Consider the following 20868-nt stretch of genomic DNA (forward strand, 5'->3'; position numbering starts at 1 on the left):
ACGGCATTGAAAATAGATTACATACTCATTATAGTATTTAGGTAAATAGAGGGAAACCAGACGAGAAAGGGCGCCAAAGATGGATAGAATTGAGAGACTTGTTAAGTCGTCTTCTCATATTCAAGGTGATCTACGCATTCACAACAATTGAGAGAAAAAACTTTGAATTAGGTATTTGATAAGATTCAACGGTCTAGTGTACTGATCTAACACTTTTGCTATCTTGTCTTGTCTTTGTATTACTCTTCCGTGTGCAACAAAAAAGCTCTTCCTTCTTTTCCTCCGCCTCTCTCACATTCTATGAGGAGGATCCACCACTCTATGTAAAAAGATTTCTAGCTGCTGGTAAACAAGCAGGCGTTCTTCGCAACCAAACACCGGAAATAAATAAAAACAATAAGAAATCATGATCTTGAACATGAATTAAAAAAAAAAAAGCCGAAGCAAAAGATGAACATAAAACAGCCCCTTTGGTATCGAGCAAAACGTAACAATACGAGTGGACCAAAAAGAACTCAATCCACTGTTGGAGCCTCCTCCCCGGTTCCAGTAAACGCCGTATTCATAAACAAAAACAGTAAAAACAATCCAAAGTTCCGAGATTAAGATGGCAAGCAGGTGCGAATTAAATAGGGATAAGATGATAAAGCAGTGTCTGGAGAGTAGAACATGCGCAAAAAACTGCCAGGAGGAAGAGTCGCGAGTCTAGCGCAATGGGGAGAGAGAAAACTGCTGAAAATGCTCAAATGGGCTGTACATGTCGTGTATGCGTATCAGGAGGTGTGTGTGTTCTAGTGTATAAGCATTGGTGTGATGCATTTCTCAAAGCAAGATGCAAAGAGCTTAGATTTGCATCGCCTCGTCATCGACCGCCATCTGGTCGACATCGTCGGCATACGCCAACTGAGACCAAACGCGCCAGTGAAGGATGCCAAGGTGTGCCAGTCTAGTAGCAATGTCGTCAAGACTTGCCTCGTCGTAGGGCTCCCGTGAAAGGCCATCGGATTCGCGATCCGCTGAGCCAGGGCGGCGGCTGGGGACACGGACGCCAGTTGCCATGGAGAACAGGGCAACTCCAGAGAGCCCCTTGAACTCGCGCACGCGATGGCCAAGATCAGCCATCAGGCGGCCGAGGAAGTTCTCTTCGACGTCTCGGTAGAAGCAAGCGTCGACATCGCCAAGAGCGGCAGACAGCCTAGCCTCCAGCTCCGGCAAGGCGGTGGCAGGCAGGTTGACAAATCGGAAGATTTGCAGCGCCATTGATGGAGCCATCATCTGCCATCGTGCAGAGGGCTGGCTTGCAGGTGGCGATGTCTGCAGCAGGGCGACCAGGGTGTGGAACAGCTCACGGGCCTTGGTCTGGGAGTCCTGTCGGGGAGCGACATAGGAGGGAACGACAAATGAGGATCGAGGAGATGAAGAAGCAGATCCTGCTGCGCTGTGGACGACGCTTGATGGCCGAGAAATAGATGGGGGTGTGTTAAAGTCGAATCGATCCATGATGTCCTCGACGTGAGAAGACGCTTCGGATGAGGGTGCCGAGGGGGTAGATCGGCGGCTCATCTTCTCAAAGTCCTCATAGACACGCATGCACACCTCTAGGTTGATGGCATCCAGAACGTCAGCCCTCAGCTTCATCAGCCGCTCCTCATCAAAGAGGAAGGTGTTGGGGAGGCGTTCGTCCCAAGCCGAGGGAAGCATGAGCCTTGAAAGGGCCTCGAAGAAGACACCCATGTCACCAAATGACTGGGTAGGATGAGATCGGCTGTCGGTGTAGGCCTGCTCGGCCTCCTTATACCATTGCCTTGACATGCTAATGTCCGTCTTGCCAGATTCCATCCTCTTGATGAAGAACTTCTGCTCGAAGTGAGTGGTATCCTCGATCAGGACGGGTCGCAGGCAACGAATCTGATGATTTGCCACGTCCAGCTTCATGGCCTCGAGGACGCTGAGCAGGCTGCGCATGCCAGTAACCAGCTCGTCGAGGTCCATGTTTCGGTTTCCACTGCTCAGCTGGTTGTACATGGTGTCAACCCACTCATCACGCATGGGCGCGCAGTGTGATTTCAGCACACGTGAGAGCCACAGGGCAAGCTTCTCCAGATCGGCAACGCCCTTGTGGAACTGCTGCATGAGGAGCTCGACGTTGAGGCCCTCATCCAGGAATTGGCGGTCTCGCTGGGGAACCAGTGTCTGGATAATGTCCTTGACGGCCTTCAGCAGGATGGGCAGAGTCCACTCGTCGGTCTCGCCATGCTTGTAAATGAATGTAGGCCTGTCGATGATGAACTCTGACAGCTCCTGCTTCAGCGTCTTCCAGAACTGATTTGCCTTGTCCTGCTTTCTGCGACCCTTTTCACCATCCAGATTGGGGCGGAAGTGAAGCTCTGGGTCGAAGTTGATGTCGTGGCGAAGCTTGGGGTTGTGAATGATCTTGGAAACGTCCAGCTCGCTCAGCGTAGCCCTTGTGACGGGAGGTTCCAGAGGTAGCGTGTGTAATGAAGATGGAAGGCTAGGCTCTGGGCTGGAGGCGGCTGAGGTGCCCACAGAGATAGCAGAGTCTGACGAGGGATTGCGGGTTAGGGGTGCAGACTCAGGGGCCTGACACTGTCGAGGCGAGACCTGTGATGATTGTGCAATCTCCTGTGCCGTCTCCTCCTGGCTCACTGGAGCGACTTCGGACTCCTTTATAGGCTCTGCGTCGTTCTTGGGTGGGCAGGGGGCCGAGGTTGACAACTGCCTTCGGGATCGCTCTATCGATCCTCCTGTCTCCTGCTCCGGTACCATCTTTGCGGTTGTTGAAATGTGACGGCGTCGAAATCGAGAGTTCTATAGTCTATGCGAAGTGTTGTAGTTTCGTGGCTGCTGATATCAGCGTGGTGTGAATGAAGCCGCTTCTAGTTTGGTAAAGGCGAGAAGAGCTGGTTCTAGTGAGTGTATGACCTCGACTGTAAAGAGCTGATGGTTAGCATTTATCTTGTACCAGGTCTTACGCCAAGCCTCTCATGAAAAGCGTAACCGATTTAAAGAAAAGAGGCGGTTATCAGCAGATCCAGTCGACCACTCAAGGTTACCACGCCTTGGCTCTTTGAGTGTCCAGCAAGCCCACAAAGAAAGGACGTCTCTTTCAGGGGCGGAGCGCCGTCCAAGTGCCGGAGATGGTACAGTTGAGAGCTGAATGCCGATTGGGCTTGAGGTTGGCTTTGTTGAACGTGTGTATACGTACTTTGTTGAGAGTATAAAGCAAGGTAGATATGATATGCGGTTGAGGATAGGTCCGGGACTCGGTATTGTTCCTTTTGTCTCTTTGATTTCTAAACTGATCCGCCAGATCTAAGGCTGAAAGAAACCCAGTCCAATTCAAAACGAATTCGCTGTTAGGCAATTCTCGCTAACAAGACAAAGCCGGGTTCGAAGAAAGGAGCCTTGGTGAAAGGTGAAAGTCAAGCACAAGCACGAGGATACGCCAAGTGAAGGTGGTGTATATGCAGCAAGCAAGTAAAGAGAGGTGGTTGAGAGTTGAGAGACCGAGAGTCGAGAGATGGGATGTGAGATGAAAAGAAGAGAAGAAGAAGAGACGGGGGGGGAGGGTAGAAGAAGAGAAGGAAAAAAGAAGGAAGAGGAAAAGTATGGAGGACAATTAGTCAAGTCTTGTACTTGTAGGAGGCGTCTTGCAGCAGGACTAATCTAGTTGCTAGCAAAAAGAAAAAGGAGCGGAAAGACGGGACCCTGGGAAACGGAGATGGCACGAGGATGGCAGGGACATATATCCAGGATCCGGAGGTACCTTTACTCGTCAGGTATGGGGGAGAGCCTAGGAGGTGGGAGGTAGAGGCATGGCAACAAGGCATGGCCGGTACCTGCACCGGTACCTGTACTCGGGCCTAACGACACAAGTACATGTACGAGGTCACCCAGCACTGGCGCATGCAGGCCCAAGAGACCTCCTGAAGGGCTAGCGCTTTAGTGGCCTCGCGGAGGGAGGACTGCAATCTTAGGTGTGCCTGAAGTACCGCATACCTGGCGGTGGGCGCCCAAGAGTTGGCGTGGCAGCGTGGCAATGCGGGCTTGGGGCCGGGGAGAGCGAGGTAGCGGGTACCTGGGCTGGCACCTTTTCTGACGGTGCAAATGCGGCAGCAGCCAGGGCGCTACCGGTAGGGGCCATGATCCAGCGCACAGCGAGGACGGTACTCCGTGCATATGAGCGCATGTACCGGTACGTTGCCTCTCCGGTGCAGCGCCGAGGGAGGGTTGGAGGGAGCAGCTACTGCGACACTCGAAGTTATTTGATGTCTGGTTCCATTACTGTACATCCATTTGAAATTGAATTTGCATTTTGATGCAGAGTATTACGAGTACCATACTCGGACGGGCACCTGCTCGTACAGCGTGAGTGGCGCTACGACTGCGGAATACTTGCCCGGCAGCAGTAATATTACTTCCATGGATGGTACCACTAACCAACCTTGAAGGTAGGTAGTCGAGTACATGGGCTTTGTTGGCCACTTGTATGTACGAAGCAGGTACTTCCCTACACTATCACGCGGCAAGGCAAAAAAAGAAACATCAATCCATCCAGTCCATAAAAAAAGAAAAAAGAAAAAAAAAAAGTTCAAAGAAAAGGTGTGTGGGTACGGCATCACACGGCGCTCGACTGGCAAAAAGCCCAGGCAAAAGCCGCTGTGAAGGCGCTATCGGCGCTGACGCATGGCCTCAACTCAACTTCAATGGGAACAACAACCACAGCGCTGGGGCTTCCGGAGGGGGCGACATACTTGCTGGTTCACCTCAAGCCACCTGCACAGGGGGGGGCAGCTTAGCAACAGGTCACGGTACTTGCAGGCACATGTACGAGTACCTGAACATCCCGGCCACGCTGGGCTGGTTGAGGGTGAGGGTGAGGCGTGGGGGAAGACGGAGACCCTTTTGGGACACCACACTGTGCGTCCTGGGCGGCTGCTGGCATGCTCACGCTCACCCTTCCAATTGTGTGTGCTGAGAGGTGTGGACGTGTGGACAGTGCTGGGACTCGTACAGAGCGAAGAGCGTCCAGTCTGATGTGGGTACACCGTAAGTTGCTCTCCGTAGCGACCAGCCCTTGCATGGTCACTATGCAAGCCCGAGGCCAAACGCCGCGCCTCAAAACACAAAGGGCGGAATTCGGACCATGACTAAGGGGAGATGGAAGGCCTCTGGAAGGGAGGCGGACGGCCAATCAGCCAAACCGCAAAACGCCAAAGGGCGAAAGATGCCAAAGGCAGCCCGAGCATCAGGCGTGAAACGGCCGAGGTGCCATTGCCATTCCCCGTCCAGTCCAGTGTCCAGTCCAGCAGTGTCCAGTCCAGCAGCCGGCCTGTGCAGCATAGTCGTATGTTTTATTTCATCACCGTCGTATTGTTATGCCCGACTAGTCGTCTCGTCTTGCCACGTCTATCGTCTGGCTCGATGCCCTGCAGCGGCTAGGCATGAGATATCGCAATCGAATCGAATGGCGTGCAAGAGGGGGGTCTGCCGCTTGGTGCAGGTGGTTTCTTATTAATCACCGTCGACTTTTTTCGGCGCTGGTGGCGGACAGTCTTCGTATTGGTCATTCCAGTTGCACCGCGGCCTTATCCCCAATCCCAACCAAGGGCCCAATGTTTGTCTGCACTGCAAACTTCAGAAGCCAACCAGTGCAAAAAGCCCAGCCTTTGCACTTTGCACTGCTGCCGCTAGATGCCCGTCTGCACTAGCAGTACCTCAGCGGCGCAACATGACAGCCTGTCACGCAGCCAAGTGCCACATCGCAGCGCCACTAGGACAATGGAATCGGAAAACTTTTTCATCTGCTTTTCTTTGTCCTGCCCAATTAAGCGTTTTCCTCGGTCTTCCAATCGCACGGCCGTGTTGCCGGTATATCTCCGTTTCATTTGCCATTCCACCGGCTCCGACCAAAGAGCGAGCCGGGGCCGCACCCAAGGTACTCCAGCCCAGACAGACGATGAACAATTGAGAGCGCCTTTTGCCACCAGCTGACATACCGGTATGCCGTACCTGTACAAGCACCCAAACGTTGCCTTAGCGCAGCTGGCCACTGGGAAAAGAAACGAGAGACGGCAAACGACCCAAGCTAACAGGGTAACCCCTTGTAGTGTGGGATGACACTCGATAAGATACCAGTAGCGGGTGAGGTTAATGCTACTCCATACTCCGTACACCTTCTATAATTATTCATGGGGCCACGTAGTTGTCCTGGATCTTGGGGTATCCAAGTCATAAATTGTCGCATTGCATTGCCCTGTCTGTCGACCCTTCTGATTGGCAATGGAATTGCTAGAAAGGAACTGAAAGAAAAAGGGATTGGCTATCAAGCGTGCCGTGCCCCAAATTCAAATGCACGGTGATAGTATTGGCAGATGGATATTCCAAGAACGGACCTGTAATGATAGCAGTGGTGATAGTAGAAGACATTATAGAAACGTAGCGGTAATGGCGACTGCGAGAAGCACAAGGAAGACAAGTCATGTGGTGGTTCCTCCGCATCTCCTTGTGATCCTTGAACAGCTCAATTGCTGGGGTGTTGATAGCCACTTTCACAAAGAAGAACGGAACAAGAAGCAGTGAGCAAGAGTCGAATTGAGCTGGCTGCATATTGCTCATTTACCAAAGGCAAGGCATGGGACGGGGTCCAACACGGATGTGCTCTCCGTACTCCGTACTCGGAACGCCATTCCGTAGCCTGCTATTCGCTCCGTTTGTTCGCTTGGAGAAAAGGCGGCACTTGGGCAACAATACAGCACCCACGGCTATTTGCTCTGCTTGCCTAGACGAGACATGCTCCAGGGGTCGCCGCCAATTGGATGGCGCCCCTGGGGTTGGAGAGAGACCCCTGCTCTTTGACGCCGCACCAGACAGCTGGGTACCGGTACTCAGTCACCCCCAACCCCAGAGGTACAAAGAGCGACCAGCGCTAGGAGCGAAGAACACAGAGAGGGAAAAAACGGAGAGCAGTTTCGAACGGTTGAGAGGCCAGAGTCATTTCATCCGGTTAGGCATGGCGGCATCGAATGTCGTTGTCAAGGCTGGCCAGGGCCGAGCGGATTATTCCGTGATCCATGCTTTTGCGGACCGCTGCATGCCAAAGTCAAAGAAGAGTTAGGCACAGCACAGCACAAAACAAAGAAAGTCCAAAATAGCAGGCTCGTAAAAGAGAAAAAAGAAAGGAAATACTGTAATATTACCACCGCCTAGTAGTTGGTGGGAGGTCGTCGGGGCCGCATGCGGTGTTGGGTTAGTTCGCGGCTTGCGAGGAGCGACGGAGGTCACAAAAGGGGTGGGCGTGGCCAAAATGGAAAAAGAAACGAGGTGAGAAGTCGGTCGCTGCCTCTCACCTCCGCCTGGCCTCCGTCCCACCAGCTCCTAATGCAGTCCCGTATGCGCTACTGCGCGCAAGTTGACGGTGGAATATGACAGGTGGTTTGGCTATGCGCTGTGCTGGTCCATCCCCATCCCTTTGAGCGATAATCCTCGCTCTCTGCTGCCCCAGCACTGTGTAATGGAAGCAATCTGGATTGCTGCATCAGGTCCAGAGGTGAGGTAGCACTGCTAGCCGTAGCGCTCATACGCTGAGGGCATTAGCCCAACTGAGCCGCCTACCCTGATACTCTCAATATCTGCTAGTACCGCCTAGTCTAGTGTGCACGCAGCGCCATGGGAGGGAATTCCATGTTCCGTCCCTTGGCCTTCATTTAGCACGGGCCGCAGACTCGCGCACAGTCTAAAACGGAAGTCCCTAGAAAACCCCCACTGGGATGGCGTAGTCTCGTCTCGAAATCCCCCGAATCCAGGCACGAGATTCATCACTCGCTAGGGGCGATGGTTAATGTTCGAGTGGATGGATCCCTTGATCTTTTTTTCCCAAGACCCCGGATATGGTACATGGGCCAAGTACCTCCACAAGGCAAGCCTGCCCAACCAACCCGCCAAAAAGGGCCCGACTTCACTTTCCGTCCAGTCTCTCTCTGGCTCCCGTCTCTTGCTCTCTGGCCCTCTAGCAAATGCATCTTCTTGCACTGTCTTGTTGCGCTATTACACGAGCGAGCGAATTTCTTCATTCGCCGCCGGGCTAGAGCCAAGCTCATTTCGCCGGCAACGGCCACGCGTGCGATTGCATTGCAACGAGGCGCAACTCTTCCTCTGACTCCTCCAGCGCCGTGCCCCTCTATCTCGGGCCTCACCGATGCAAGTTACAGACTCGTACTGCTACCGCGCCTTTCCCGCCGCTTCTACGGAGTTCTCGTACCGCTGCCAGCAAAAGTACACCGACCACCAGCGAGGCGTGAAACGCACCAGCAATGCGCTTACAATAGTTAAGCCATCGTCTCTTGCCTCGCCCATCGCTCTCGTTTTTCCCTCGACACCATCTCGACATCCCTCTTATGCAGACCCGCCTCTTGACTGCTGCCCTTCCCCGCCCCTCTGCTGACTTTTGGCTTACCGACCCCTCCAAAGGGAAAACAACGCACGAACGCACACGGCAACCAAGATGACAACAAGGTGTTCGAAACACAAAGCAAGCTCCCTCGCCGTACAGTAGACTCGCCAGATCCGAGTGGATAGCATGACTTCATCGAACAGCCACGGAGTGCCGAGATTGGCCTTCGTACTAGTACTAGTACTACCGAGCGGACCGCACCACCTTGGGAGGTAGAGCTACCTGGCGCCTTACTCAGGTCCCAGACATCTCTGCTGCGCCCTAGTTGACTCACTCACGCCTCGGCAGCCAGAAAACACGCGCTGTTGCTACAGTCCGTTCCGCCTTGCTTATTCGTATCTGGGCTTGCACTGTATCGTGGCCATGGATCTGACTCCAATGTTTCTCCTGCTCCCTTGGCCGTCCGTCATCGTGCATACGGCTCGACGAGACATATCCTTGCGGCTGTCGCCCTGAAGAGGGATTATGCAGTGAGTGCTGCAGCCGCCGCTACCGACTGCTACAGACAAACCGAGGTCTGCCACCCTACCTGCGCTCAAACGAACCAAGTAGACGCTGCTAAGGCAGAGGTGCACCAGGAGAAGCGCAGCTGGGCGCTGGTGCAGATGGACAAACAGGCGACATCCACTTGGGGGTCACGGGGGCATTGTCAGACTGCCACGGCTAGGACGAGACGGAGCCAGTTGGGCTATTCTTGACCCCATCCAAGCACATATTCATGTCTGGTCGTCGCTGCAGCACTCGTGGCCGCTAGGCAGCATGAGCTGCAAATGAGCTGCTCAACTGCTCTTGGGGGGATGCGCACCTTGTCTGTCCTCTCCACCCATTCAATGCACCACGCGCCGTGCAACACCAGGCCTCGCCGGCTAGTGATAGCGCCTAAGCCATCGTCGCTTTTTTCTCTACCCGTCAATCTCAGGCTTGCGTTGTGCGCCCAGCAGCAGAACCCGTAGATGCACCACACCCAAAAGAGCTCTCCCTAGGGGTCCCGTGATGGCCAGGCGCAATAGCACTGGACGGCCTAGGATAACGCATGCGGACGCTTTCAAGGTCACTCATCTGACAGGCTCGAGTCTGGATAAGGTGACTCCAGCCAGATGACGACAGCTCCCGCAATCCCAAACTCATGTTTTCGACGCCCCACCCGAAGCACATTTTCAGTTACAGGCCCGAATCTTGGTAGCAAATCGTTCGCTCCCTCACCTTGGCCCGTATAAGTGTAAATCTGCCGTCGGCCGCAAGTTTGTACCAATGGGCGCCGGTGGCCCGCCAATCCCCGTGTGTGCTCTGTGTAACAACCACAAGTCGATGGCGAGCCGAAGCCGTCTTCAGCAACCGCTATGGAGTCGGCATCGGGAAGATGTTGTAGCCACCGAGCCAATTATTCGTTGGCTGTTGCTGCATTGCGCCCAAAAGGGCAATGCTGTCGCCGTATTTAGCTTCTGCAACGTCGGTTTCTGTTTGTTGCTCGGACGGGGTGAGCCTGTGCTACACGCTGTGCTACACGCTGTGTCACCGCACATGTCTCAAGTTCAGCCTTTCTGTAGGAGTTTGCAGCCGCGCCCTGCTATTGGCCAATAATTTTTCAGGTTATGTCTCGTTCTCCTTGCCCTCATCTGCCATGTGGGAAAGGTTGCAAAGTTTCATCAATAATAAACATCATAGCCGTCTCTCTGTAATTCTAGAGAGTGGCCATCCAACACTCTCAGCGACTCCAGCTCAGGCGTCACGGCGAGAGGCACAGAAGGCATATCTACTCATCTGTCCCTTCCAGTATCTGTTATCCATTTTTGCTGTCTTCTTCCAGCATCTGATATTATTACCAAGGCAAGTATCTTTTGTTATCATATAATTGGATCACCCGAAAGTGTTCCCATTTCCCTGCCTCTTTGCTGCATCGGCTCAGGGTCACAGCATCGTGAAGCCGCGGCGCTGTTTGACGGCGAACGACTTCCAATTCGGGAGATTAGTTGGCAATTACACTTTAACGCCACTGTCCTACAAATTTATGCCGAATACCGCGATTTCCCACAGTATCTGTACCTCGATGTTCGATTCTCAAACACCTTTCCTGGCCAGGCTACCGAACATGCAGAGCGGGAGCCGTGGCTGCAGCTTTCCGAAGCTTCCAGGTCCAGACGGGCACCCACTGCTATGATATCGGGTTGCATATTTTGCGCCCCTTGAGTCGTGAGTATGGAACGCGACCATGACTCGGCGCTCCTCCAGCCGCAATTATGAACAACAACGGCATGGCTGAAAAAAAAAATTATCAGTGGCGCCATGGTTTTTTCACTCTCCTTTCTGGAACTTTTCCATGTGGGAGTGGATCTGCGAGCCGCTTTTCGCTCACATCTTTCTTTCTCCCGCCGTATATACGGTGTACACGGCGAATCAGTCAGCATCAAAGGAAGCTGAAAAGACCACTTCGCTGATTGATAAAAGGGCCCTAGCTCGGTACGAGACACGGCAAAACCGCCGTCGACGCCATCTATCTAGCCTAGAAGTAGTATTCTAGATGGAGGAAGCGTTGTTGGCCTATCCATTGATATGAAAGACATCCCTTGAGCCCCGAAAGGGCTAGGGCAAAGGAGTGAGTTGGTATGGTATGCCGATCATCATGGCATGATCAGACTATCATAATTAATGTTCAGGCCACGGAAATACTGAACCCGTTATATGCGGGAGTGCCTGAACTGGCCATCCGAGCCAACACTTTAACCATACATCGGGTGTTAGATGAAGATCATTCCTCTCCCATCGCTGGTGGGCAAGGGTCCTATTGAGTCCACTTATTCGGACTAGATGCGTGAGTTGAAAAGCAGTTGGCAGGGTGAACAAAACGACTTAGAAATCTGTCCGCCAGCTACGAGTACAAGTACAGTACGAAGCATAGCTGCGGCTACGAGTAAAGGCTGAAGCATGGGGGATATCACATCCTTGCCCTAGATCAAAGATGTCGGGAGACCGGTACGAAACACGCCGTACTGTCCTACCGTCAGCACTGAACAGCGATACTTGTACAAGTAGGCAATGACATGCATGCAGATTCCTGGATAGTCTCTTGGCTCTCCACTTTCGTCAGTTCCACTTCTCCTGTTCTCCCTCTCTTCCATTTTTTGAGTTGTAGACTGCCTTTTTGCCAGCAGAAGCTTCACACAAGTAGAGGTACTAGAGAATGCTGCCCCATTCGAGACGCCAAGTACAGTACAACTATACGCTCCTGCTGGGTCAGACCCTCAGGCCGTTTCACGAAGACACCGGAGAGCCGCGTTTCTTTTTTTCTGGTTTCGGGGGACGGACGGGGGCTTGGTGTGGTCTTGCCGATCCCGCTAGTACGAGTATGATACGGCTGATGCCTCAGCACCAGGGCAAACCAAGCGCCATAACGATTCTACCCACCCAAGAAGATATTGTTGTGTGTGTGTGAGCGTGAGTGTGAGTCTGAACGAGTCAACGGTTTTACCAATTGGCGTCAAGTGAGAGAGCATTGAAAGCCTGCCATGGGAAAAAGACTGGCACGGTGTGTCTGTTTAGGCCAAAGCAAAGACCAGGATTGGGTTCCACCGCTCTCAGGCTCAGCGGCGCGCTCAACGCATTTCCGCTATGTAAGTTAGAAATGACCGTCCAGTTGGGAACACTTCGCTTCTGCAGGCCCGAGGACACCGACGCTGGTGGAGTCGCCTGCAAAAAGGAGCATACGAGTACAGGTGCTGTGATGTGCTGTACAATAAGGAGAGGGACGAGAAAGAGAGGCTGGAAGGATGAAGACTCGTGAGATCTTGATCGCCACGCGTTCTCCAGCTCTGGCCTACGAGTACACCTCACTACATATCGCGAAACTGCAGCAGGCCCTTTTGAGGTTTTGGTTAGCTCACTGGCAACCTTCAGGCGGAAAGTTGTTTCGTCCCAGGGGATACTTTGGGGATTTGGGGTTCAAACGAGCTTCCTCTTCTGCTCAAGGCAGCCTTTCAATTGAGCTTTGTTAGCAGCGATACCCCGGCGCCGCGGTTATGCACTTAGTCAGATTGGCAACATCGAGGATCTCGGAGATGACCTTCTGGAATGCTTCGAAATAAAATAACCCGGGCTAACATAGTCATGCCACTGACGTCAAGGGTCCCAAGGGTCAGGGGGGGGACGCGGTATATGTCGGTGAGCGAGGTACAGAGACTAAACACTTTAGATGACACAGGGTCTGCGAGATTGAGCTTTTTGGAGCTATTCATGCTGCACTGCACTCTTTGATGGTGCTACTGCTGTTACTGGTAAGGCAGAGTAGTAGCGCCGAATAGCTTTATACGGCTGGGGATGCTACGCTGCGTTTTGGGAATTGGGGCCATGTGATTGGGATGCTGGGGGTTGGTGGTTTGTTGTTCGTCAAGAGCGGTAAGAGAGGTTGTTGAGATTGGGAGCCGTGCGTGCGCTCTTGGTGATAGCCTGATGCAAGAAATGAGCCTGATGCTGAGGTGCTCAAATGTGTGAGGCCGTGCGGATTGATTTTGCCCTAGCGTTTCTTTATTTCTAATTGCTAGCCGTGGGAGTGCGTAAGCCTTGCTTGCATGTGAAAAGGCAAAAACAAAACATGAGGAAGAGGCAAAATCATCGTGAGCCTCGTATATCTAAGCTGACTGATACTATTCTGGTCGCCAAGAGCGGGCGCCCAATGAAAGGTTGCTATAAAGGTTATACAAAGTAGTCCAATAGTCTGCGATTGACTTTTGGCTTTGTCGCCTCTTGGTTTTTCGCCAAGAAAGTCAGCGAGGCTGGCAGGGCTGTAGGTATAAAAGCCAAAAGGAAGCTTTCCCCAAACGCCAGTCTAGAACAAGGCAGAAACGGATATGAAGTGTAAGTAGCGCTTATAGGATGAGGGTAGCTATCCAGCACCTCAGCCTACCTAGGTAGCTGTACAAGCTCACGGTAATTATGGTTCAGGTGAGAAATAGAGGAAGCTCCAGTCATATACCTAGGGTTTTAAGTATCTACCATGTGACCTTCTTCTAACATCTAATCCAGTATTGCTAAAAAATCGAGACATCTAAGAGATTTTGCCTAGTTGAATCGAGAGGATATCCGCCTTAGGTAGTAGAGATATGCTCCCAGAACCATGTCGACTAACCCCATCACCTAGGACAGCCAAGCAGTCTTAGCCAAATCTGAAAACTGCTGTCTTCTTGGAGCATCTCTGGCAGAATTCGAAACAACTCTCTGGTGATCCTAATTTGTCAAATCCTAGGATTAAGTGAAGCAATATAGCGAGCATCGCCGCTGTTGATCCTTCAGTAACACTCTTCCGGTCCATCTCTGCGCTCAACTCATAAGAAAGTTCCAGATGCTGAGGCGTGGAGTGCTGTTGGAAATATTCGCCTTACAGCTTTCAATTGGACAACGTCTCTATAGAAGTAAATATTTGAAGTATTATGTATTTGGGTAAAGATATCTCTATCTCTCTGGCGATCTGTTAGAGCGCAAGACACATTCTCTAACACCGATTCGTATGCTTTCCCGCTCCGAGGCTAGTTGACTCCATAGATAAAGCTCGTGGTCATAACGAATGCGCAACAACCTTTCAAGCTAATAGCCAGATGCCAAGCGGAAGATCAGAAGCCGCTGGTGTAGCACCGTTCGAGCCTATCTTAGCTTTCGTCCGTGGGTCATCGTACAACTTATCCATCATTAATTCTTTCGTTCCCTTTGAGGTGGTGCCATCGCATGTCTATCGAGTAATGTGGGGATGAAATTCTCCCTGGACAGGCTTCATCCATTCGCTCAAAATTCCCAGGGTCGAGCCGTCTAAAATGCATGTTTCCAAATGATGATTCGGGTTTCCGGTTTTCTTTTTCTCTTGTAATACGTAGAGAGGATTAGCTGAGTAGCATGGACACCTAGTCTCTCTTATTAGCATCATGAGCAATTGGTGAGTTTGGGAGGTATACGTACAGCCATGATAACACAGCAGATACTTATATACGGACTCAGTCGCTCCCCTATCCTTGCACACTTCCAGAAGATACCCATGACACTGCATCTATATGTTAGTATTCGAAGTATAACGGTTCGTGCGATTCATATGGTATTGCGCCATACCCGTTCTTGTTTCGGTCCATGATGCCGGGCGTAAAGTGGTGGACATAGGTGCTCGTGCAGATTAAGAGCAGGATGACGAGCAGCAAGGACTTGAAGTTGAAAAGCGCAGACTGAATAGCACAATGTCAGCAGCCTAATCTCTGTTTATGAATCTTCACAATTCATCAATAATAGGAAACCCTACCATTTTGGCGACCTGGAATTAATGCCGTTCAAACAAGAACAAGCAAATGCATGTCCACAAGCTGTCCAGATGCCCGGCGCGGTCTCGTCATCCTTGGAGCTAGAAGGGGCCAGATGTGGATAGGAGGAAAGATTTACCGATCCGATTGCACGCGCGGGCCCCACATCAGCTGCAATGACATGCATGTCCCCACCAACCAGAAGTTGCGATTTCGACGCAGCTTGCGAGACGGTTGTGCAGTTTGAGCCGCCTCGACTTTTTTGGTTCATCCATATCACGAGATTTTGATTGAGAACTTCTACAACTGCGAACCCTTACGAGTCTACTCCTACACGTTTTTTTTAGAAGAACGCAGGCTAAAGGCCAGCGGGCAAATCAGCTCAAGATGGAGCCTCGTGCGCGTGCCGGCAAGAATGTCGGCAAAATGAACTTCTCCCACGCCGAACGTATGCAATCCATCCATCCATCCAAAACAAACGAGAAAAAGAAGAGAAGCGCAGTTACAAGGGAAAGTGCAAGTTTCTAATCCGAATTACGCTCTACAGTGGCCCAGCTTCTCTACGCCCACGGCGATATCAAAAATCCCATGCCCGAAACGGTTCGCGTTCTCGACGAGATCCTCACCGACTTCATGCAGTCCATCGCCTTTGAGGCGAACCGCGCAGCCAACTACTCGGGTCGACAAAAGATCAAGTACGAGGACTTTGAGTTTGCGTTTCGAAAGAATCCTTCGTTCCTAGGAAAGGTCCAAGAGGTGTTTGAGAAGCAAAAGGAGATTAAGAAGGCCAGAGAGATTTTGAGGGATGGAGAGGATGAGATTATGAAAGATGCGGCTGAGGAAGAGAAGAGAAAAGAGAAGGCGGTGACGAAGACAAATAAGGTCGAGGAGGAATTGGGCGAAGCGGACGACGATGCTGAGGCGGAGGCTGATGCTCTAGGGAAGAGGAGGTAATGATGATGACCTTGACAGGATGCAAGGTTTCTTTTTCTTTTCTCTTGGTTTCACAAAGCATTACTTCGGAGTTTGGGAAAGCATGGGCTGGGCGTTCGGAGGATTTTGGCGAGACTACGCCAAGTATATTTCTCCTTGTTTTCTAGACACAAGTCTCATCTACATACAACTAGATGCGGTAATCAGAAGCATCCATTTCACGATCCTTCAGCAAATTCATCGTTCTATTGGTAGCCGTTTGTCTGACGTTTCAGCTACGGCTGAACAGCCTGGTCTACCCCGTGTCCCTCGCATATGATGTATCATGCCACTACGGCTGATAGTCCTGTGCGGGGTCGGCTCCGGAAGCCTAGAAATCTTCGAGTTTGGATAATGTCGTTTTACGCTATCAAAATACAGCTATCCTCGACCCCATATTGACCAGGACACAGCAAAGGGGAAAAAAGCCGGGGATCCATTTCAGCGCCTTTGGGAATAGAGCGGAGAAAGATCAGCGACCGATATCCGCTCGATGCCACCACACCACGCTGCCGGCCCGGCCGTAGATAGCGATATCGGGTCATCGTGTTTGGCCGGCTCCTTGGTCAGCCTATCTTGCTATTAGAACTTACATGCTAGTTCGTGCAAAATCCAGCGCCGATTCCGTCAGCCGCTGCCGCAGACAAAAAGAGGTGCCCGCCCACGCCGCTCAGCAACCGCTTCGGCCATGGGGCGAGTTCGCGGGGGCGATTTAGTTCGCAAAGGCGGCTAAGAGAGGTGACGAGGATATCAGATCCACCCCCAGAGGCCAATAGGGTGCCATGGGAGAGGTCGCCAAGCAGCGTAGGAGCAGTCTCTGCGCTGCTGATGGTGTTGAGGAGAAGACGGTCACCAGGCGGTTTTTTTTTCTAAGCTAGAGTCGTGGAGGATGAACCATTTTGTAATAGCACATCATTGCTTCCTGAGTCGACCAGAGCTTTGAAATCCTCGGCCTGGTTGGTGTTGTGTTGTTTGTACCTGGTTGCCACTATCAGCTTTGTTAATCCTAATGCAAGTCGATCCTCTTGTGTCTTCAAAGTGATCCGAGAGGGCGATCATGGAGGTCAGCCGAAGACCTGGATCTCCGCCCGTCGCGGCAGAGATTGAGCTGCACCTCACGGTAGACAAAAATCATCCGGACGAGGCAGAGGTTTCTCAAGTTGCGCCGCAAAACACCCTTGCTCCAAGCGAATATCAGACGAAATCGAAGCCATCTTTGTTTTCTGATGACTTTCGTCGTCTATCAATAAGCCCAGCTCCGAGTGGACGACTATCACCCGTTCCTAATGGACCGTATAATCCGGCAGGGCTCTATCCATCTCCCCCCGAAGCGTCGCCGTCCCTTCTAAAACAGTTCTGGATAAGGAACAAACCTTCCATTCTGGTAGCCGTCTCTCAGTTATTCGGAGCTTTGATGAATCTCAGCGCTCGACTGCTGGAGTTAGATGGCGATGGGATCCATCCGGTGCAAGTCCTCCTGCTTCGACAAGGACTCACGGTCGTCTGCTGCTTTGCTTATATGTGGTGGAAGAGTGTTCCCGATTTTCCTTTTGGCAAAAGAGAAATTAGAGGGCTCTTGCTGCTTCGCGGCTTTTCGGGATTCTTTGGCATTTACGGCATGTGGTACTCTATGATGTATCTGCCACTTGCTGATGCCACCGTCATTACCTTTCTTGCCCCTGGAATTGCCGGCCTGTTATGTTACTTTGCTCTGCACGAACCCTTTACGAGACCAGAGCAAATTGCCACGGCCGTCGCCCTTTTGGGAGTGGTTCTTATTGCGCGGCCGGTTTCTTTGTTCACGGCCCTGTCTCCATCCGACGACCAGGTGGTAGACTCTCCCGAGCAAGTGGATGGAGCCTTTCCTAGCCTCGAGCATGAAGCAACAGCCGAGGAACGATTGGTGGCCGTTGGCGTTGCGCTTCTGGGCGTACTGGGAGCTGCCGGTGCATTCACATGCATTCGTACCATTGGAAAACGAGCCCATCCCCTGATTTCGGTCAACGCCTTTGGCATGGCATGTACCATAATCTGCGTCCTAGCACTGACTCTGGCACCAAGATTCAATATCAGCCAGCCTCACCTGAGGTGGATCACGCCAAAGTCATGGAAGGGATGGTTTCTGCTTCTATGGATAGCAGTGCCCGGCTTCATAATGCAGTATCTTCTGACTGCGGGACTGGCAGCCGACACGTCCAACAGGGCGAATGCCATGATTTACACGCACATGTTGTTTGCAGTCAGCTTTGACCGATGGATATTCGGCCACAGCATGAGCATGATTAGCTTCGCCGGTTGTGCGCTCATCTTAGGAAGTGCCATCACTGTCGTTTTCACGAAGAACCCGCCAGTTCGGACGACCAACGATATCGAGAGACAGGGAAATATAGAAGGAGAAGCGGAAGGGTCTCCGATGCTCATCGATACAGGAGGAAATGCTGAAGGAATAAATCTGAGGAGAGTTTAATCTGCATACTTGTTGTAGAGTTTATGGTTTTGATGTCTTAACGAATAGGGTGGATTACATGCAATCTTGGTAGACATAAATTAATGCAGTTTATAGCATTTAAGAAAGTTTACATTCTTTTGGTTAAATGGTCCTGTATTACAGCACTATTGTCAACTGCCTACTTATATATTAGGTCCCTCCTTTGCTCAGTACCTATTGACTCCCGTTGCTTTATATGTCTTATTTCATCCCTGCTGGGATAGCTACGTCTTTGTATATCTACTCCTGTTGCCACCACATGGTGATATGGGGATTTGTGAGATGCCCAACTGAGAGAATTAGATAATATTGTAAACCGAAAAGCTAGAAATTCATAATAAAATACAAAACGTGGATAATAATAGGAAAATAATTGTTCAAGCTCACGGCTTTAGGGTAGGTCAGTTGCAATTGCGGGATCTGCGTAACTCGGATCACGTGCCGAGAGCTGAGCTAAGAGTCGCGACGCCGCGCTTGGTAACTCGATAGCTGCAGGGTTGCGATCCAATCGCAAAAAATCAAGATCATCGACTCTGGCCTCTGGCAATTCCGCTTGTTTCCCGGATATGCTATAAAATCACAACCTCAACCATAATTTGTTCTAGGTCCAGGGTCGAACTTTTCTTTTCCACCTCTCTCTTCCTTACCATTGACGTCGAAACCGGGAACGCATAGCCAAAATGGTTCAGATCAGCGAGGTCAAGGGCAACAAACGCGATAACCGCACCGCAGCCCATACGCACATCAAGGGCTTGGGGCTGAAGTCTGATGGGTATGCAGACACACAGGCCGCTGGCTTTGTCGGCCAGGTTCCCGCACGAGAGGTAAGCGGTCTCTACACATGGCATCCTTTTCTTTTACTGCAGCCTGCTGACGATTTTTTTCTACTTCGCTAATCTAGTCATGTGGCGTCGTTGTCGATCTGATTCGAGCTCACAAGATGGCCGGTCGAGGTGTCCTGTTAGCTGGTGGCCCAGGAACCGGAAAGACAGCTCTGGCGCTTGCGATTAGCCAGGAATTGGGTACTAAGATTCCCTTTTGCCCAATCGTTGGCAGCGAGATCTACTCGTCCGAAGTCAAGAAGACCGAAGTCTTGATGGAGAACTTCCGAAGAGCGATTGGCCTCAAGGTCCGGGAAACGAAGGAGGTATACGAGGGCGAGGTTACCGAACTCACACCAGAAGAGGCGGAGAACCCACTGGGCGGCTACGGAAAGACCATCAGCACGCTGCTGATTGGATTGAAGAGTGCCAAGGGCCAGAAGAAGCTACGTCTCGACCCCAGCATTTACGAGGCCATTCAGAAGGAGAGAGTCACGGTTGGCGACGTCATCTACATCGAAGCGAACACTGGTGCTTGCAAGAGAGTGGGACGATCCGATGCGTATGCCACCGAGTTCGATCTCGAAGCCGAAGAATACGTGCCCATCCCCAAGGGCGAGGTGCACAAGAAGAAGGAAATCGTGCAGGACGTCACATTGCATGATCTTGATGTTGCAAACGCTAGACCACAGGGCGGCCAAGACATCATGAGCATGATGGGCCAGCTGATGAAGCCAAAGATGACAGAGATCACCGACAAACTACGTGCCGAGATCAACAAGGTTGTCGGAAAATACATTGATCAAGGCGTAGCCGAACTAGTCCCAGGTGTCCTATTCATCGACGAGGTAAATCCTTTCCCCATGTCCCTCTGCTAGGGAAGAGAGAGAAGGGGCGGAAATCTACTGGTATCAGACGCTAACACTGGATTACAATAGGCTCACATGCTTGACGTGGAGTGCTTCACCTATTTAAACCGAGCATTGGAATCACACCTCGCTCCCATTGTGGTTTTGGCATCCAACCGTGGAATGTCCACAATAAGAGGTACCGACGACGTTGTCGCGGCTCATGGCATTCCTCCCGACTTCCTAGCCCGAATGCTCATCATCCCCACCTCCCCATACTCGGCAGATGAGATCAAGAAGATCGTCAAGCTCAGAGCCACGACAGAGGGTGTCTCTATTACGGACGCTGCCATTGACAAAATTTCCGAGCACGGTGTCCGCGTCAGCTTAAGATACTGCCTACAACTGCTGACACCCTCAAGGTGAGTCCCATGGTCGTGAATGAATAGGTCCCTCACATGAGACACAGAGAGCTGACGTGTGATGCCAACAGCATTCTTGCCAAGGCGAATGGCCGTACTCAGATTGACGTCCAGGATGTGTCCGAGTGCGAAGATCTTTTCCTCGACGCCCGCCGTAGCGCCTCGCTTCTTGCTAGCGAAGCGGGACGGGGCTATCTGTAACCTTGATTTTGAAAAGCTGTAGACGAAGCAGGGCTAGATCGGGTGAAGGGGGGAGGATCTCATTGTGAAAGATGACGCTGGGCGGTGTGCCGATAGCGCCACTGGTTTATAGGTCACGACGGATTCAACAGAAATCCTTAGACACTCGTGTGTTTCTTTTTTCTTTTTTTGGTTTGGCTGTTTTCTGCGCGATGTACGGAGTATGAGTACGGGGGCTAGACAGCCCTGGCAAACTATTGGGCTTGGACGAAAGTATCTGAAATGGCGGGCAAGCCGTGTTTCTTAGGTGGCCAATGTAACAAGATTGTCCTGCATATTTCTACAACAGTGTCGGCCTCCCTTACGCCGCACGCCCAACTCCCCGAGACATCGTG

The 20868-nt window shown here is 51.7% G+C and overlaps 6 protein-coding genes across 6 annotated transcripts; 4 read left to right on the forward strand and 2 right to left on the reverse strand.

Moving 5' to 3' along the window:
* Nucleotides 1–843: 843 nt before the first annotated feature.
* Nucleotides 844–2787, reverse strand: V8C40DRAFT_272905 (T-complex protein 11-domain-containing protein; the record flags this gene model as incomplete). The annotated part of the gene is made up of 1 exon (XM_083220405.1): nt 844–2787. One exon carries the CDS (start codon nt 2785–2787, stop codon nt 844–846), a length of 1944 nt encoding a protein of 647 aa, XP_083076829.1.
* A 6973-nt stretch (nt 2788–9760) lies between these two features.
* Nucleotides 9761–10402, forward strand: V8C40DRAFT_137538 (uncharacterized protein). Its single transcript, XM_083211144.1, has one exon. The coding sequence runs from the start codon at nt 9894–9896 to the stop codon at nt 10323–10325; it is 432 nt and encodes a 143-aa protein (XP_083076830.1). The 5' UTR covers nt 9761–9893; the 3' UTR covers nt 10326–10402.
* Nucleotides 10403–13957: 3555 nt separating this feature from the next.
* On the reverse strand, nt 13958–14844 carry V8C40DRAFT_137551 (protein kish). Its single transcript, XM_083211145.1, has 4 exons — nt 14745–14844; nt 14561–14670; nt 14449–14495; nt 13958–14309 (listed from the first exon to the last, which is right to left on the reverse strand). The coding sequence occupies exons 1-4, from the start codon at nt 14745–14747 to the stop codon at nt 14140–14142; spliced, it is 330 nt and encodes a 109-aa protein (XP_083076831.1). The 5' UTR covers nt 14748–14844; the 3' UTR covers nt 13958–14139.
* A 126-nt stretch (nt 14845–14970) lies between these two features.
* Nucleotides 14971–16294, forward strand: V8C40DRAFT_235067 (transcription initiation factor TFIID subunit 13). The gene is made up of 2 exons (XM_083213775.1): nt 14971–15190; nt 15290–16294. Exons 1-2 carry the CDS (start codon nt 15130–15132, stop codon nt 15694–15696), a joined length of 468 nt encoding a protein of 155 aa, XP_083076832.1. The 5' UTR covers nt 14971–15129; the 3' UTR covers nt 15697–16294.
* Nucleotides 16295–16624: 330 nt separating this feature from the next.
* Nucleotides 16625–18371, forward strand: V8C40DRAFT_235070 (DMT family transporter). The gene has a single exon (XM_083213776.1). It carries the CDS (start codon nt 16772–16774, stop codon nt 18179–18181), a length of 1410 nt encoding a protein of 469 aa, XP_083076833.1. The 5' UTR covers nt 16625–16771; the 3' UTR covers nt 18182–18371.
* Nucleotides 18372–18697: 326 nt separating this feature from the next.
* On the forward strand, nt 18698–20625 carry V8C40DRAFT_137586 (RuvB family ATP-dependent DNA helicase pontin). The gene is made up of 4 exons (XM_083211146.1): nt 18698–19026; nt 19104–19871; nt 19962–20293; nt 20341–20625. The coding sequence occupies exons 1-4, from the start codon at nt 18883–18885 to the stop codon at nt 20492–20494; spliced, it is 1398 nt and encodes a 465-aa protein (XP_083076834.1). The 5' UTR covers nt 18698–18882; the 3' UTR covers nt 20495–20625.
* Nucleotides 20626–20868: the final 243 nt, after the last annotated feature.

This window comes from Trichoderma camerunense (assembly GCF_050948025.1).
Source record: "Trichoderma camerunense strain CBS 138272 chromosome Unknown V8C40scaffold_3, whole genome shotgun sequence".
NCBI lineage: Eukaryota > Fungi > Ascomycota > Sordariomycetes > Hypocreales > Hypocreaceae > Trichoderma > Trichoderma camerunense.

What these genes read in the sequence shown, in the direction of transcription:
- V8C40DRAFT_137538 (XM_083211144.1), top strand. Translation starts at nt 9,894, where the DNA reads ATGCTGTCGCCGTATTTAGCTTCTGCAACGTCGGTTTCTGTTTGTTGC.
- V8C40DRAFT_235070 (XM_083213776.1), top strand. Translation starts at nt 16,772, where the DNA reads ATGGAGGTCAGCCGAAGACCTGGATCTCCGCCCGTCGCGGCAGAGATT.
- V8C40DRAFT_137551 (XM_083211145.1), bottom strand. An exon ending in ATGGACCGAAACAAGAACGG is followed by an intron (nt 14,496 to 14,560) that starts GTATGGCGCAAT and finishes ATATAGATGCAG; the next exon opens with TGTCATGGGTATCTTCTGGA. An exon ending in AAGGATAGGGGAGCGACTGA is followed by an intron (nt 14,310 to 14,448) that starts GTCCGTATATAA and finishes CAAGAGAAAAAG; the next exon opens with AAAACCGGAAACCCGAATCA.
- V8C40DRAFT_235067 (XM_083213775.1), top strand. Translation starts at nt 15,130, where the DNA reads ATGGAGCCTCGTGCGCGTGCCGGCAAGAATGTCGGCAAAATGAACTTC. An exon ending in GAACTTCTCCCACGCCGAAC is followed by an intron (nt 15,191 to 15,289) that starts GTATGCAATCCA and finishes TACGCTCTACAG; the next exon opens with TGGCCCAGCTTCTCTACGCC.
- V8C40DRAFT_137586 (XM_083211146.1), top strand. Translation starts at nt 18,883, where the DNA reads ATGGTTCAGATCAGCGAGGTCAAGGGCAACAAACGCGATAACCGCACC. An exon ending in GTGTCCTATTCATCGACGAG is followed by an intron (nt 19,872 to 19,961) that starts GTAAATCCTTTC and finishes GGATTACAATAG; the next exon opens with GCTCACATGCTTGACGTGGA. An exon ending in CAACTGCTGACACCCTCAAG is followed by an intron (nt 20,294 to 20,340) that starts GTGAGTCCCATG and finishes CATGAGACACAG; the next exon opens with AGAGCTGACGTGTGATGCCA.